General features: G+C 42.2%; 1 protein-coding gene across 1 annotated transcript; it reads right to left on the bottom strand.

The window, feature by feature from the left end:
* Nucleotides 1-1,388: 1,388 nt before the first annotated feature.
* Nucleotides 1,389-15,953, bottom strand: LOC135128785 (uncharacterized). The gene is made up of 43 exons (XM_064055865.1): nt 15,915-15,953; nt 15,783-15,807; nt 15,622-15,726; nt 15,251-15,355; nt 14,875-14,979; nt 14,660-14,673; nt 14,499-14,603; nt 14,290-14,314; nt 14,129-14,233; nt 13,759-13,863; nt 13,374-13,478; nt 12,998-13,102; nt 12,613-12,717; nt 12,124-12,341; nt 12,028-12,052; nt 11,867-11,971; nt 11,482-11,586; nt 11,106-11,210; nt 10,246-10,463; nt 10,150-10,174; nt 9,989-10,093; nt 9,579-9,683; nt 8,827-8,931; nt 8,328-8,546; nt 8,066-8,170; nt 7,681-7,785; nt 7,305-7,409; nt 6,929-7,033; nt 6,182-6,286; nt 4,941-5,158; nt 4,845-4,869; nt 4,684-4,788; nt 4,274-4,378; nt 3,898-4,002; nt 3,513-3,617; nt 3,137-3,241; nt 2,761-2,865; nt 2,551-2,575; nt 2,391-2,494; nt 1,902-2,119; nt 1,806-1,830; nt 1,645-1,749; nt 1,389-1,459 (listed from the first exon to the last, which is right to left on the bottom strand). The coding sequence occupies exons 1-43, from the start codon at nt 15,951-15,953 to the stop codon at nt 1,389-1,391; spliced, it is 4,329 nt and encodes a 1,442-aa protein (XP_063911935.1).
* Between the last annotated feature and the right edge of the window lie 487 nt (nt 15,954-16,440).

Here is a 16,440-nt window from a genome sequence, read left to right as displayed (position 1 = left end):
TGATGAAGGAGAGGGTGAAGACGATGGATAAATGCAAGGACCTGGTGTGTGAGACGAAGAGAGTACTAGAGGAAACGTGCGATAGGGTCTTAAAAAAAAAGGGATGCATGGGGAAAAGAAAAGGAGTGTATTGGTGGACGGAAGAGATTGCGAATAAAAGGAAGGAATGCTTGAGAAAGAGAAGGGAGTGGATGAGGTGCAAAAAAAAGGAAAGAGACACAGAAATAGAAACCGAAAAAGGCAAGGAGTACAGACAAAACAAAAAGGAACTTACGATGATGATCAAAAGATCAAAAGAAAAGGAATGGAAGAGAGTATGTGAGGAAGTAGATAGGAATGTGTGGGGAGAAGGATACAAGATAGTAACTAAATGGATGGGAAGAGGAATGAGCGGTACTGCGTGTGGTGAGAATGTAATGGAGGAAGCCCGTAAGCTCTTCCCCGAGCACGGGCCTCTAGAGTGGACGGATCTGGTGGTGGACGGACTGGTGCCAGCCTTCACCTCCGAAGAGCTGCAGGAGGCGGCCGGGAGGTTAAGGAAGGGCAAGGCGCCGGGTCCGGACAAGATACCACCAGAGGTATGCAAGACATATGCCAAAGAATGTGGAAAAGAATGTCTGGAGGTCATGAATAGATGTCTGGAGGAAGGGGTTGTTCCCAAAGAATGGAAGGTGGCGAAATTGGTGCTGATAGAGAAAGAAAGAAAGGAAGGAGAGAATGCGAAATATAGGCCCATCTGTCTGCTGAACGGGATGGGCAAGCTGTACGAGGGAATGTTGGCCGCGAGACTGAGGAACGACGTTCGGAGGCTCGGTGGTCTGGCGGAGACGCAGTATGGATTCAGGGCGGGACGATCGACGATCGACGCCATGATGGATGCACGCGAGTACGCTAGAGGAGCAAACGTAGGTTCATGGGGTACCCGGCGGTTTTGTGTGATGGTGACAGTGGACGTCCGGAATGCCTTCAACACGGTATCGTGGAGGGGGATTCTGGAACGTCTGGTAAGTATGGGGGTGGAGCCGTATCTCGTGAACGTGGTGCGGTCCTACCTGAGCGATAGAGTGGTTCAAACGGGGATGGGTGAATTTGAAATGACTGCCGGGGTTCCACAGGGGTCGGTCTTGGGGCCGCTCCTGTGGAACATATTTTATGACGAGGTTTTAAGAATGGAGGTACCCGATGGGGTAAAGCTCATCGGGTACGCGGATGATTTAGCTGTGATTGTGATAGGTAAGAATGAAGAGGACCTGAGAGAAAGGACCGAAGAAGCACTGCGGCTCGTGGGTGCATGGATGGGGGACAACGGTCTCTCACTTGCACCCGAGAAGAAGTAATGCTAACGCGGTTCCAGGGGGGTTGGAGAACACCTGGTCGAGGAAGGGGTTTTAGCCGGTAAGAGTCCAGGCACTACCAGAGGCGATCGAACCTAAGTCTCTGGTGCCCATGAGGGTTTCCCCTTCCATAGAAAAAAAAAAAAAAAAAAAAAAAAAAGGTCAGGTCAGGTCAGGTCAGGTCAGGTCAGGTCGACCAGATTCTTTCTTATACTCATCCTTCTATTTTGGAACCAGATTTTTATTTGTCTTTCAGATAATTTTAATCTCTCCGCCAGATGAATCCTTCGGGGTCTCGTAAGATATTTACCTCTACTGAATTCTCGGTCGAGTTCTAAAATTTGTTGGGACGTATATGCCGTGCGAGCCCTTTTCGGAGTAAACTTAGGTTGCTGAGTTTCCTGTTGGACGGCACCTGAACAAGTTTGTGTTAAAATTTATAAACTATGAAAACCTTAATTGTAAACTTACTTGTAGTGACTTGGCTGGTGCTCGGCTGTTGGTAAATGGGCAGATTGTATTGCTGAGATGCATAACTCCAGTCAGGTCAGGTCAGGTCAGGTCGACCAGATTCTTTCTTATATTCATCCTTCTATTTTGGAACCAGATTTTTATTTGTCTTTCAGATAATTTTAATCTCTCCGCCAGAGGAATCTTTCGGGGTCTCGTAAGATATTTACCTCTACTGAATTCTCGGTCGAGTTCTAAAATTTGTTGGGACGTATATGCCGTGCGAGCCCTTTTCGGAGTAAACTTAGGTTGCTGAGTTTCCTGTTGGACGGCACCTGAACAAGTTTGTGTTAAAATTTATAAACTATGAAAATCTTAATTGTAAAGTTACTTGTAGTGACTTGGCTGGTGCTCGGCTGTTGGTAAATGGGCAGATTATATTGCTGAGATGCATAACTCCAGTCAGGTCAGGTCAGGTCAGGTCAGGTCGACCAGATTCTTTCTTATATTTCATCCTTCTATTTTGGAACCAGATTTTTATTTGTCTTTAAGATAATTTTAATCTCTCCGCCAGATGAATCCTTCGGGATCTCGTAAGATATTTACCTCTACTGAATTCTCGGTCGAGTTCTAAAAGTTGTTGGGACGTATATGCCGTGCGAGCCCTTTTAGGGTAAACTAAAGTTGCTGAGTTTCCTGTTGGACGGCACCTGAACAAGTTTGTGTTAAAATTTATAAACTATGAAAATCTTAATTGTAAACTTACTTGTAGTGACTTGGCTGGTGCTCGGCTGTTGGTAAATGGGCAGATTGTATTGCTGAGATGCATAACTCCAGTCAGGTCAGGTCAGGTCAAGTCGACCAGATTCTTTCCTATTTTTCATCCTTCTATTTTGGAACCAGATTTTTATTTGTCTTTCAGATAATTTTAATCTCTCCGCCAGATGAATCCTTCGGGGTCTCGTAAGATATTTACCTCTACTGAATTCTCGGTCGAGTTCTAAAAGTTGTTGGGACGTATATGCCGTGCGAGCCCTTTTCGGAGTAAACTTAGGTTGCTGAGTTTCCTGTTGGACGGCACCTGAACAAGTTTGTGTTAAAATTTATAAACTATGAAAATCTTAATTGTAAAGTTACTTGTAGTGACTTGGCTGGTGCTCGGCTGTTGGTAAATGGGCAGATTGTATTGCTGAGATGCATAACTCCAGTCAGGTCAGGTCAGGTCAGGTCAGGTCGACCAGATTCTTTCTTATATTTCATCCTTCTATTTTGGAACCAGATTTTTATTTGTCTTTCAGATAATTTTAATCTCTCGGCCAGATGAATCCTTCGGGATCTCGTAAGATATTTACCTCTACTGAATTCTCGGTCGAGTTCTGAAAGTTGTTGGGACGTATATGCCGTGCGAGCCCTTTTCGGAGTAAACTTAGGTTGCTGAGTTTCCTGTTGGACGGCACCTGAAAAAGTTTGTGTTAAAACTTATAAACTATGAAAATCTTAATTGTAAAGTTACTTGTAGTGACTTGGCTGGTGCTCGGCTGTTGGTAAATGGGCAGATTGTATTGCTGAGATGCATAACTCCAGTCAGGTCAGGTCAGGTCAGGTCAGGTCGACCAGATTCTTTCTTATATTTCATCCTTCTATTTTGGAACCAGATTTTTATTTGTCTTTCAGATAATTTTAATCTCTCCGCCAGATGAATCCTTCGGGGTCTCGTAAGATATTTACCTCTACTGAATTCTCGGTCGAGTTCTGAAAGTTGTTGGGACGTATATGCCGTGCGAGCCCTTTTCGGAGTAAACTTAGGTTGCTGAGTCTCCTGTTGGACGGCACCTGAAAAAGTTTGTGTTAAAACTTATAAACTATGAAAATCTTAATTGTACAGTTACTTGTAGTGACTTGGCTGGTGCTCGGCTGTTGGTAAACGGGCAGATTGTATTGCTGAGATGCATAACTCCAGTCAGGTCAGGTCAGGTCAGGTCAGGTCAGGTCAGGTCGACCAGATTCTTTCTTATATTCATCCTTCTATTTTGGAACCAGATTTTTATTTGTCTTTCAGATTATTTTAATCTCTCCGCCAGATGAATCCTTCGGGGTCTCGTAAGATATTTACCTCTACTGAATTCTCGGTCGAGTTCTAAAATTTGTTGGGACGTATATGCCGTGCGAGCCCTTTTCGGAGTAAACTTAGGTTGCTGAGTTTCCTGTTGGACGGCACCTGAACAAGTTTGTGTTAAAATTTATAAACTATGAAAATCTTAATTGTAAACTTACTTGTAGTGACTTGGCTGGTGCTCGACTGTTGGTAAATGGGCAGATTGTATTGCTGAGATGCATAACTCCAGGCAGGTCAGGTCAGGTCAGGTCAGGTCGACCAGATTCTTTCTTATATTTCATCCTTCTATTTTGGAACCAGATTTTTATTTGTCTTTCAGATAATTTTAATCTCTCCGCCAGATGAATCCTTCGGGGTCTCGTAAGATATTTACCTCTACTGAATTCTCGGTCGAGTTCTAAAAGTTGTTGGGACGTATATGCCGTGCGAGCCCTTTTCGGAGTAAACTTAGGTTGCTGAGTTTCCTGTTGGACGGCACCTGAACAAGTTTGTGTTAAAATTTATAAACCGTGAAAATCTTAATTGTAAACTTACTTGTAGTGACTCGGCTGGTGCTCGGCTGTTGGTAAATGGGCAGATTGTATTGCTGAGATGCATAACTCCAGTCAGGTCAGGTCAGGTCCGGTCAGGTCAGGTCAGGTCAGGTCAGGTCAGGTCAGGTCAGGTCGACCAGATTCTTTCTTATACTCATCCTTCTATTTTGGAACCAGATTTTTATTTGTCTTTCAGATAATTTTAATCTCTCCGCCAGATGAATCCTTCGGGGTCTCGTAAGATATTTACCTCTACTGAATTCTCGGTCGAGTTCTAAAATTTGTTGGGACGTATATGCCGTGCGAGCCCTTTTCGGAGTAAACTTAGGTTGCTGAGTTTCCTGTTGGACGGCACCTGAACAAGTTTGTGTTAAAATTTATAAACTATGAAAACCTTAATTGTAAACTTACTTGTAGTGACTTGGCTGGTGCTCGGCTGTTGGTAAATGGGCAGATTGTATTGCTGAGATGCATAACTCCAGTCAGGTCAGGTCAGGTCAGGTCGACCAGATTCTTTCTTATATTCATCCTTCTATTTTGGAACCAGATTTTTATTTGTCTTTCAGATAATTTTAATCTCTCCGCCAGAGGAATCCTTCGGGGTCTCGTAAGATATTTACCTCTACTGAATTCTCGGTCGAGTTCTAAAATTTGTTGGGACGTATATGCCGTGCGAGCCCTTTTCGGAGTAAACTTAGGTTGCTGAGTTTCCTGTTGGACGGCACCTGAACAAGTTTGTGTTAAAATTTATAAACCGTGAAAATCTTAATTGTAAACTTACTTGTAGTGACTCGGCTGGTGCTCGGCTGTTGGTAAATGGGCAGATTGTATTGCTGAGATGCATAACTCCAGTCAGGTCAGGTCAGGTCAGGTCAGGTCGACCAGATTCTTTCTTATATTTCATCCTTCTATTTTGGAACCAGATTTTTATTTGTCTTTAAGATAATTTTAATCTCTCCCCCAGATGAATCCTTCGGGATCTCGAAAGATATTTACCTCTACTGAATTCTCGGTCGAGTTCTAAAAGTTGTTGGGACGTATATGCCGTGCGAGCCCTTTTAGGGGTAAACTAAAGTTGCTGAGTTTCCTGTTGGACGGCACCTGAACAAGTTTGTGTTAAAATTTATAAACTATGAAAATCTTAATTGTAAAGTTACTTGTAGTGACTTGGCTGGTGCTCGGCTGTTGGTAAATGGGCAGATTGTATTGCTGAGATGCATAACTCCAGTCAGGTCAGGTCAGGTCAGGTCAGGTCGACCAGATTCTTTCTTATATTTCATCCTTCTATTTTGGAACCAGATTTTTATTTGTCTTTCAGATAATTTTAATCTCTCGGCCAGATGAATCCTTCGGGATCTCGTAAGATATTTACCTCTACTGAATTCTCGGTCGAGTTCTGAAAGTTGTTGGGACGTATATGCCGTGCGAGCCCTTTTCGGAGTAAACTTAGGTTGCTGAGTCTCCTGTTGGACGGCACCGGAAAAAGTTTGTGTTAAAACTTATAAACTATGAAAATCTTAATTGTAAAGTTACTTGTAGTGACTTGGCTGGTGCTCGGCTGTTGGTAAATGGGCAGATTGTATTGCTGAGATGCATAACTCCAGTCAGGTCAGGTCAGGTCAGGTCAGGTCGACCAGATTCTTTCTTATATTTCATCCTTCTATTTTGGAACCAGATTTTTATTTGTCTTTCAGATAATTTTAATCTCTCCGCCAGATGAATCCTTCGGGGTCTCGTAAGATATTTACCTCTACTGAATTCTCGGTCGAGTTCTGAAAGTTGTTGGGACGTATATGCCGTGCGAGCCCTTTTCGGAGTAAACTTAGGTTGCTGAGTCTCCTGTTGGACGGCACCTGAAAAAGTTTGTGTTAAAACTTATAAACTATGAAAATCTTAATTGTACAGTTACTTGTAGTGACTTGGCTGGTGCTCGGCTGTTGGTAAACGGGCAGATTGTATTGCTGAGATGCATAACTCCAGTCAGGTCAGGTCAGGTCAGGTCAGGTCGACCAGATTCTTTCTTATATTTCATCCTTCTATTTTGGAACCAGATTTTTATTTGTCTTTAAGATAATTTTAATCTCTCCGCCAGATGAATCCTTCGGGATCTCGTAAGATATTTACCTCTACTGAATTCTCGGTCGAGTTCTAAAAGTTGTTGGGACGTATATGCCGTGCGAGCCCTTTTAGGGGTAAACTAAAGTTGCTGAGTTTCCTGTTGGACGGCACCTGAACAAGTTTGTGTTAAAATTTATAAACTATGAAAATCTTAATTGTAAACTTACTTGTAGTGACTTGGCTGGTGCTCGGCTGTTGGTAAATGGGCAGATTGTATTGCTGAGATGCATAACTCCAGTCAGGTCAGGTCAGGTCAAGTCGACCAGATTCTTTCCTATTTTTCATCCTTCTATTTTGGAACCAGATTTTTATTTGTCTTTCAGATAATTTTAATCTCTCCGCCAGATGAATCCTTCGGGGTCTCGTAAGATATTTACCTCTACTGAATTCTCGGTCGAGTTCTAAAAGTTGTTGGGACGTATATGCCGTGCGAGCCCTTTTCGGAGTAAACTTAGGTTGCTGAGTTTCCTGTTGGACGGCACCTGAACAAGTTTGTGTTAAAATTTATAAACTATGAAAATCTTAATTGTAAAGTTACTTGTAGTGACTTGGCTGGTGCTCGGCTGTTGGTAAATGGGCAGATTGTATTGCTGAGATGCATAACTCCAGTCAGGTCAGGTCAGGTCAGGTCAGGTCGACCAGATTCTTTCTTATATTTCATCCTTCTATTTTGGAACCAGATTTTTATTTGTCTTTCAGATAATTTTAATCTCTCGGCCAGATGAATCCTTCGGGATCTCGTAAGATATTTACCTCTACTGAATTCTCGGTCGAGTTCTGAAAGTTGTTGGGACGTATATGCCGTGCGAGCCCTTTTCGGAGTAAACTTAGGTTGCTGAGTCTCCTGTTGGACGGCACCTGAAAAAGTTTGTGTTAAAACTTATAAACTATGAAAATCTTAATTGTAAAGTTACTTGTAGTGACTTGGCTGGTGCTCGGCTGTTGGTAAATGGGCAGATTGTATTGCTGAGATGCATAACTCCAGTCAGGTCAGGTCAGGTCAGGTCAGGTCGACCAGATTCTTTCTTATATTTCATCCTTCTATTTTGGAACCAGATTTTTATTTGTCTTTCAGATAATTTTAATCTCTCCGCCAGATGAATCCTTCGGGGTCTCGTAAGATATTTACCTCTACTGAATTCTCGGTCGAGTTCTGAAAGTTGTTGGGACGTATATGCCGTGCGAGCCCTTTTCGGAGTAAACTTAGGTTGCTGAGTTTCCTGTTGGACGGCACCTGAACAAGTTTGTGTTAAAATTTATAAACTATGAAAATCTTAATTGTACAGTTACTTGTAGTGACTTGGCTGGTGCTCGGCTGTTGGTAAACGGGCAGATTGTATTGCTGAGATGCATAACTCCAGTCAGGTCAGGTCAGGTCAGGTCAGGTCAGGTCAGGTCGACCAGATTCTTTCTTATATTCATCCTTCTATTTTGGAACCAGATTTTTATTTGTCTTTCAGATTATTTTAATCTCTCCGCCAGATGAATCCTTCGGGGTCTCGTAAGATATTTACCTCTACTGAATTCTCGGTCGAGTTCTAAAATTTGTTGGGACGTATATGCCGTGCGAGCCCTTTTCGGAGTAAACTTAGGTTGCTGAGTTTCCTGTTGGACGGCACCTGAACAAGTTTGTGTTAAAATTTATAAACTATGAAAATCTTAATTGTAAAGTTACTTGTAGTGACTTGGCTGGTGCTCGGCTGTTGGTAAATGGGCAGATTGTATTGCTGAGATGCATAACTCCAGTCAGGTCAGGTCAGGTTAGGTCAGGTCGACCAGATTCTTTCTTATATTTCATCCTTCTATTTTGGAACCAGATTTTTATTTGTCTTTCAGATAATTTTAATCTCTCCGCCAGATGAATCCTTCGGGGTCTCGTAAGATATTGACCTCTACTGAATTCTCGGTCGAGTTCTGAAAGTTGTTGGGACGTATATGCCGTGCGAGCCCTTTTCGGAGTAAACTTAGGTTGCTGAGTCTCCTGTTGGACGGCATCTGAAAAAGTTTGTGTTAAAACTTATAAACTATGAAAATCTTAACTGTAAAGTTACTTGTAGTGACTTGGCTGGTGCTCGGCTGTTGGTAAATGGGCAGATTGTATTGCTGAGATGCATAACTCCAGTCAGGTCAGGTCAGGTCAGGTCAGGTCAGGTCAGGTCGACCAGATTCTTTCTTATATTCATCCTTCTATTTTGGAACCAGATTTTTATTTGTCTTTCAGATAATTTTAATCTCTCCGCCAGATGAATCCTTCGGGGTCTCGTAAGATATTTACCTCTACTGAATTCTCGGTCGAGTTCTAAAATTTGTTGGGACGTATATGCCGTGCGAGCCCTTTTCGGAGTAAACTTAGGTTGCTGAGTTTCCTGTTGGACGGCACCTGAACAAGTTTGTGTTAAAATTTATAAACTATGAAAATCTTAATTGTAAAGTTACTTGTAGTGACTTGGCTGGTGCTCGGCTGTTGGTAAATGGGCAGATTGTATTGCTGAGATGCATAACTCCAGTCAGGTCAGGTCAGGTCAGGTCAGGTCGACCAGATTCTTTCTTATATTTCATCCTTCTATTTTGGAACCAGATTTTTATTTGTCTTTAAGATAATTTTAATCTCTCCGCCAGATGAATCCTTCGGGATCTCGTAAGATATTTACCTCTACTGAATTCTCGGTCGAGTTCTAAAAGTTGTTGGGACGTATATGCCGTGCGAGCCCTTTTAGGGGTAAACTAAAGTTGCTGAGTTTCCTGTTGGACGGCACCTGAACAAGTTTGTGTTAAAATTTATAAACTATGAAAATCTTAATTGTAAAGTTACTTGTAGTGACTTGGCTGGTGCTCGGCTGTTGGTAAATGGGCAGATTGTATTGCTGAGATGCATAACTCCAGTCAGGTCAGGTCAGGTCAGGTCAGGTCGACCAGATTCTTTCTTATATTTCATCCTTCTATTTTGGAACCAGATTTTTATTTGTCTTTCAGATAATTTTAATCTCTCCGCCAGATGAATCCTTCGGGGTCTCGTAAGATATTTACCTCTACTGAATTCTCGGTCGAGTTCTAAAAGTTGTTGGGACGTATATGCCGTGCGAGCCCTTTTCGGAGTAAACTTAGGTTGCTGAGTTTCCTGTTGGACGGCACCTGAACAAGTTTGTGTTAAAATTTATAAACCGTGAAAATCTTAATTGTAAACTTACTTGTAGTGACTCGGCTGGTGCTCGGCTGTTGGTAAATGGGCAGATTGTATTGCTGAGATGCATAACTCCAGTCAGGTCAGGTCAGGTCCGGTCAGGTCAGGTCAGGTCAGGTCAGGTCAGGTCAGGTCAGGTCGACCAGATTCTTTCTTATACTCATCCTTCTATTTTGGAACCAGATTTTTATTTGTCTTTCAGATAATTTTAATCTCTCCGCCAGATGAATCCTTCGGGGTCTCGTAAGATATTTACCTCTACTGAATTCTCGGTCGAGTTCTAAAATTTGTTGGGACGTATATGCCGTGCGAGCCCTTTTCGGAGTAAACTTAGGTTGCTGAGTTTCCTGTTGGACGGCACCTGAACAAGTTTGTGTTAAAATTTATAAACTATGAAAACCTTAATTGTAAACTTACTTGTAGTGACTTGGCTGGTGCTCGGCTGTTGGTAAATGGGCAGATTGTATTGCTGAGATGCATAACTCCAGTCAGGTCAGGTCAGGTCAGGTCGACCAGATTCTTTCTTATATTCATCCTTCTATTTTGGAACCAGATTTTTATTTGTCTTTCAGATAATTTTAATCTCTCCGCCAGAGGAATCCTTCGGGGTCTCGTAAGATATTTACCTCTACTGAATTCTCGGTCGAGTTCTAAAATTTGTTGGGACGTATATGCCGTGCGAGCCCTTTTCGGAGTAAACTTAGGTTGCTGAGTTTCCTGTTGGACGGCACCTGAACAAGTTTGTGTTAAAATTTATAAACTATGAAAATCTTAATTGTAAAGTTACTTGTAGTGACTTGGCTGGTGCTCGGCTGTTGGTAAATGGGCAGATTGTATTGCTGAGATGCATAACTCCAGTCAGGTCAGGTCAGGTCAGGTCAGGTCGACCAGATTCTTTCTTATATTTCATCCTTCTATTTTGGAACCAGATTTTTATTTGTCTTTAAGATAATTTTAATCTCTCCGCCAGATGAATCCTTCGGGATCTCGTAAGATATTTACCTCTACTGAATTCTCGGTCGAGTTCTAAAAGTTGTTGGGACGTATATGCCGTGCGAGCCCTTTTAGGGGTAAACTAAAGTTGCTGAGTTTCCTGTTGGACGGCACCTGAACAAGTTTGTGTTAAAATTTATAAACTATGAAAATCTTAATTGTAAACTTACTTGTAGTGACTTGGCTGGTGCTCGGCTGTTGGTAAATGGGCAGATTGTATTGCTGAGATGCATAACTCCAGTCAGGTCAGGTCAGGTCAAGTCGACCAGATTCTTTCCTATTTTTCATCCTTCTATTTTGGAACCAGATTTTTATTTGTCTTTCAGATAATTTTAATCTCTCCGCCAGATGAATCCTTCGGGGTCTCGTAAGATATTTACCTCTACTGAATTCTCGGTCGAGTTCTAAAAGTTGTTGGGACGTATATGCCGTGCGAGCCCTTTTCGGAGTAAACTTAGGTTGCTGAGTTTCCTGTTGGACGGCACCTGAACAAGTTTGTGTTAAAATTTATAAACTATGAAAATCTTAATTGTAAAGTTACTTGTAGTGACTTGGCTGGTGCTCGGCTGTTGGTAAATGGGCAGATTGTATTGCTGAGATGCATAACTCCAGTCAGGTCAGGTCAGGTCCGGTCAGGTCGACCAGATTCTTTCTTATATTTCATCCTTCTATTTTGGAACCAGATTTTTATTTGTCTTTCAGATAATTTTAATCTCTCGGCCAGATGAATCCTTCGGGATCTCGTAAGATATTTACCTCTACTGAATTCTCGGTCGAGTTCTGAAAGTTGTTGGGACGTATATGCCGTGCGAGCCCTTTTCGGAGTAAACTTAGGTTGCTGAGTCTCCTGTTGGACGGCACCTGAAAAAGTTTGTGTTAAAACTTATAAACTATGAAAATCTTAATTGTAAAGTTACTTGTAGTGACTTGGCTGGTGCTCGGCTGTTGGTAAATGGGCAGATTGTATTGCTGAGATGCATAACTCCAGTCAGGTCAGGTCAGGTCAGGTCAGGTCAGGTCAGGTCGACCAGATTCTTTCTTATATTCATCCTTCTATTTTGGAACCAGATTTTTATTTGTCTTTCAGATAATTTTAATCTCTCCGCCAGATGAATCCTTCGGGGTCTCGTAAGATATTTACCTCTACTGAATTCTCGGTCGAGTTCTAAAATTTGTTGGGACGTATATGCCGTGCGAGCCCTTTTCGGAGTAAACTTAGGTTGCTGAGTTTCCTGTTGGACGGCACCTGAACAAGTTTGTGTTAAAATTTATAAACTATGAAAACCTTAATTGTAAACTTACTTGTAGTGACTTGGCTGGTGCTCGGCTGTTGGTAAATGGGCAGATTGTATTGCTGAGATGCATAACTCCAGTCAGGTCAGGTCAGGTCAGGTCGACCAGATTCTTTCTTATATTCATCCTTCTATTTTTGAACCAGATTTTTATTTGTCTTTCAGGTAATTTTAATCTCTCCGCCAGATGAATCCTTCGGGGTCTCGTAAGATATTTACCTCTACTGAATTCTCGGTCGAGTTCTAAAAGTTGTTGGGACGTATATGCCGTGCGAGCCCTTTTCGGAGTAAACTTGGGTTGCTGAGTTTCCTGTTGGACGGCACCTGAACAAGTTTGTATTAAAATTTATAAACTATGAAAATCTTAATTGTAAAGTTACTTGTAGTGACTTGGCTGGTGCTCGGCTGTTGGTAAATGGGCAGATTGTATTGCTGAGATGCATAACTCCAGTCAGGTCAGGTCAGGTTAGGTCAGGTCGACCAGATTCTTTCTTATATTTCATCCTTCTATTTTGGAACCAGATTTTTATTTGTCTTTCAGATAATTTTAATCTCTCCGCCAGATGAATCCTTCGGGGTCTCGTAAGATATTTACCTCTACTGAATTCTCGGTCGAGTTCTGAAAGTTGTTGGGACGTATATGCCGTGCGAGCCCTTTTCGGAGTAAACTTAGGTTGCTGAGTCTCCTGTTGGACGGCATCTGAAAAAGTTTGTGTTAAAACTTATAAACTATGAAAATCTTAATTGTAAAGTTACTTGTAGTGACTTGGCTGGTGCTCGGCTGTTGGTAAATGGGCAGATTGTATTGCTGAGATGCATAACTCCAGTCAGGTCAGGTCAGGTCAGGTCAGGTCAGGTCAGGTCGACCAGATTCTTTCTTATATTCATCCTTCTATTTTGGAACCAGATTTTTATTTGTCTTTCAGATAATTTTAATCTCTCCGCCAGATGAATCCTTCGGGGTCTCGTAAGATATTTACCTCTACTGAATTCTCGGTCGAGTTCTAAAATTTGTTGGGACGTATATGCCGTGCGAGCCCTTTTCGGAGTAAACTTAGGTTGCTGAGTTTCCTGTTGGACGGCACCTGAACAAGTTTGTGTTAAAATTTATAAACTACGAAAATCTTAATTGTAAACTTACTTGTAGTGACTTGGCTGGTGCTCGACTGTTGGTAAATGGGCAGATTGTATTGCTGAGATGCATAACTCCAGTCAGGTCAGGTCAGGTCAGGTCAGGTCGACCAGATTCTTTCTTATATTTCATCCTTCTATTTTGGAACCAGATTTTTATTTGTCTTTCAGATAATTTTAATCTCTCCGCCAGATGAATCCTTCGGGGTCTCGTAAGATATTTACCTCTACTGAATTCTCGGTCGAGTTCTAAAAGTTGTTGGGACGTATATGCCGTGCGAGCCCTTTTCGGAGTAAACTTAGGTTGCTGAGTTTCCTGTTGGACGGCACCTGAACAAGTTTGTGTTAAAATTTATAAACCGTGAAAATCTTAATTGTAAACTTACTTGTAGTGACTTGGCTGGTGCTCGGCTGTTGGTAAATGGGCAGATTGTATTGCTGAGATGCATAACTCCAGTCAGGTCAGGTCAGGTCAGGTCAGGTCAGGTCAGGTCGACCAGATTCTTTCTTATACTCATCCTTCTATTTTGGAACCAGATTTTTATTTGTCTTTCAGATAATTTTAATCTCTCCGCCAGATGAATCCTTCGGGGTCTCGTAAGATATTTACCTCTACTGAATTCTCGGTCGAGTTCTAAAATTTGTTGGGACGTATATGCCGTGCGAGCCCTTTTCGGAGTAAACTTAGGTTGCTGAGTTTCCTGTTGGACGGCACCTGAACAAGTTTGTGTTAAAATTTATAATCTATGAAAACCTTAATTGTAAACTTACTTGTAGTGACTTGGCTGGTGCTCGGCTGTTGGTAAATGGGCAGATTGTATTGCTGAGATGCATAACTCCAGTCAGGTCAGGTCAGGTCAGGTCGACCAGATTCTTTCTTATATTCATCCTTCTATTTTGGAACCAGATTTTTATTTGTCTTTCAGATAATTTTAATCTCTCCGCCAGATGAATCCTTCGGGGTCTCGGAAGATATTTACCTCTACTGAATTCTCGGTCGAGTTCTAAAATTTGTTGGGACGTATATGCCGTGCGAGCCCTTTTCGGAGTAAACTTAGGTTGCTGAGTTTCCTGTTGGACGGCACCTGAACAAGTTTGTGTTAAAATTTATAAACTATGAAAACCTTAATTGTAAACTTACTTGTAGTGACTTGGCTGGTGCTCGGCTGTTGGTAAATGGGCAGATTGTATTGCTGAGATGCATAACTCCAGTCAGGTCAGGTCAGGTCAGGTCGACCAGATTCTTTCTTATATTCATCCTTCTATTTTGGAACCAGATTTTTATTTGTCTTTCAGATAATTTTAATCTCTCCGCCAGATGAATCCTTCGGGGTCTCGTAAGATATTTACCTCTACTGAATTCTCGGTCGAGTTCAAAAATTTGTTAGGACGTAGATGCCGTGCGAGCCCTTTTCGGAGTAAACTTAGGTTGCTGAGTTTCCTGTTGGACGGCACCTGAACAAGTTTGTGTTAAAATTTATAAACTATGAAAATCTTAATTGTAAACTTACTTGTAGTGACTTGGCTGGTGCTCGGCTGTTGTTAAATGGGCAGATTGTATTGCTGAGATGCATAACTCCAGTCAGGTCAGGTCAGGTCAGGTCAGGTCGACCAGATTCTTTCTTATATTTCATCCTTCTATTTTGGAACCAGATTTTTATTTGTCTTTCAGATAATTTTAATCTCTCCGCCAGATGAATCCTTCGGGGTCTCGTAAGATATTTACCTCTACTGAATTCTCGGTCGAGTTCTAAAATTTGTTGGGACGTATATGCCGTGCGAGCCCTTTTCGGAGTAAACTTAGGTTGCTGAGTTTCCTGTTGGACGGCACCTGAACAAGTTTGTGTTAAAATTTATAAACTATGAAAACCTTAATTGTAAAGTTACTTGTAGTGACTTGGCTGGTGCTCGGCTGTTGGTAAATGGGCAGATTGTATTGCTGAGATGCATAACTCCAGTCAGGTCAGGTCAGGTCAGGTCAAGTCGACCAGATTCTTTCTTATATTTCATCCTTCTATTTTGGAACCAGATTTTTATTTGTCTTTCAGATAATTTTAATCTCTCCGCCAGATGAATCCTTCGGGGTCTCGTAAGATATTTACCTCTACTGAATTCTCGGTCGAGTTCTAAAAGTTGTTGGGACGTATATACCGTGCGAGCCATTTTCGGAGTAAACTTAGGTTGCTGATTTTCCTGTTGGACGGCACCTGAACAAGTTTGTGTTAAAATTTATAAACTATGAAAATCTTAATTGTAAAGTTACTTGTAGTGACTTGGCTGGTGCTCGGCTGTTGGTAAATGGGCAGATTGTATTGCTGAGATGCATAACTCCAGTCAGGTCAGGTCAGGTCAGGTCGACCAGATTCTTTCTTATATTTCATCCTTCTATTTTGGAACCAGATTTTTATTTGTCTTTCAGATAATTTTAATCTCTGCGCCAGATGAATCCTTCGGGGTCTCGTAAGATATTTACCTCTACTGAATTCTCGGTCGAGTTCTAAAAGTTGTTGGGACGTATATGCCGTGCGAGCCCTTTTCGGAGTAAACTTAGGTTGCTGAGTTTCCTGTTGGACGGCACCTGAACAAGTTTGTGTTAAAATTTATAAACCATGAAAATCTAAATTGTAAACTTACTTGTAGTGACTTGGCTGGTGCTCGGCTGTTGGTAAATGGGCAGATTGTATTGCTGAGATGCATAACTCCAGTCAGGTCAGGTCAGGTCAGGTCAGGTCAGGTCAGGTCAGGTCACCTGGGGTGGCTAACTACCAGGCGCGTCCCCCGGGTGGCGGATAGGGGAGTGGCCATTTTGCGTAAGGAAAATGGTTAGTGTCGGCTATAAGCACGGTGAGAGGTATTAAAACCCCCCAATATCCGTGTGAAAACCAACACCGCGGACCACCCTCAGTCATCACACTAGATGGCTGGTTTCTTTCATCTTCTCTCCCACTCTCCTTCTTCTATGCGGGTGGTAGGCTTTAAGTTTTTACTCTCGGCCTCTCTTGGCCACCATACTTGTATTCAGACCCCGACGCCATTAGGTTTCCGAGGGCTAGGGGTCTCTCCTTTCCTTTTCTTATCTACCAGACCTCTATTAAAACCAGGAAGCGTCTGTCCCATAATGGGCGGCTCCCCTGGTCAGCGTCTGACCCGGAGCGGGCGGCTGAAGAAACGCTGGCAGGAGCTCTAAAATGCTTAAGAAGCAATAATGGATCTTAATAAAATGAAAGAAACTAACGCGCAGTCGGAACTCGGAACTGACAGTCCCGGCACGGGGAGGTGGTCGAGCAGGCCG

This window comes from Zophobas morio, unplaced genomic scaffold (genome assembly GCF_036711695.1).
Source record: "Zophobas morio isolate AGI-343-1 ecotype UQ-CSIRO unplaced genomic scaffold, CSIRO_AGI_Zmor_V1 ptg000014l, whole genome shotgun sequence".
Classification (NCBI taxonomy): Eukaryota; Metazoa; Arthropoda; class Insecta; order Coleoptera; family Tenebrionidae; genus Zophobas; species Zophobas morio.
Note: the sequence above shows the minus strand (reverse complement) of the source record. Positions and strands in the feature narration are given on the sequence as shown.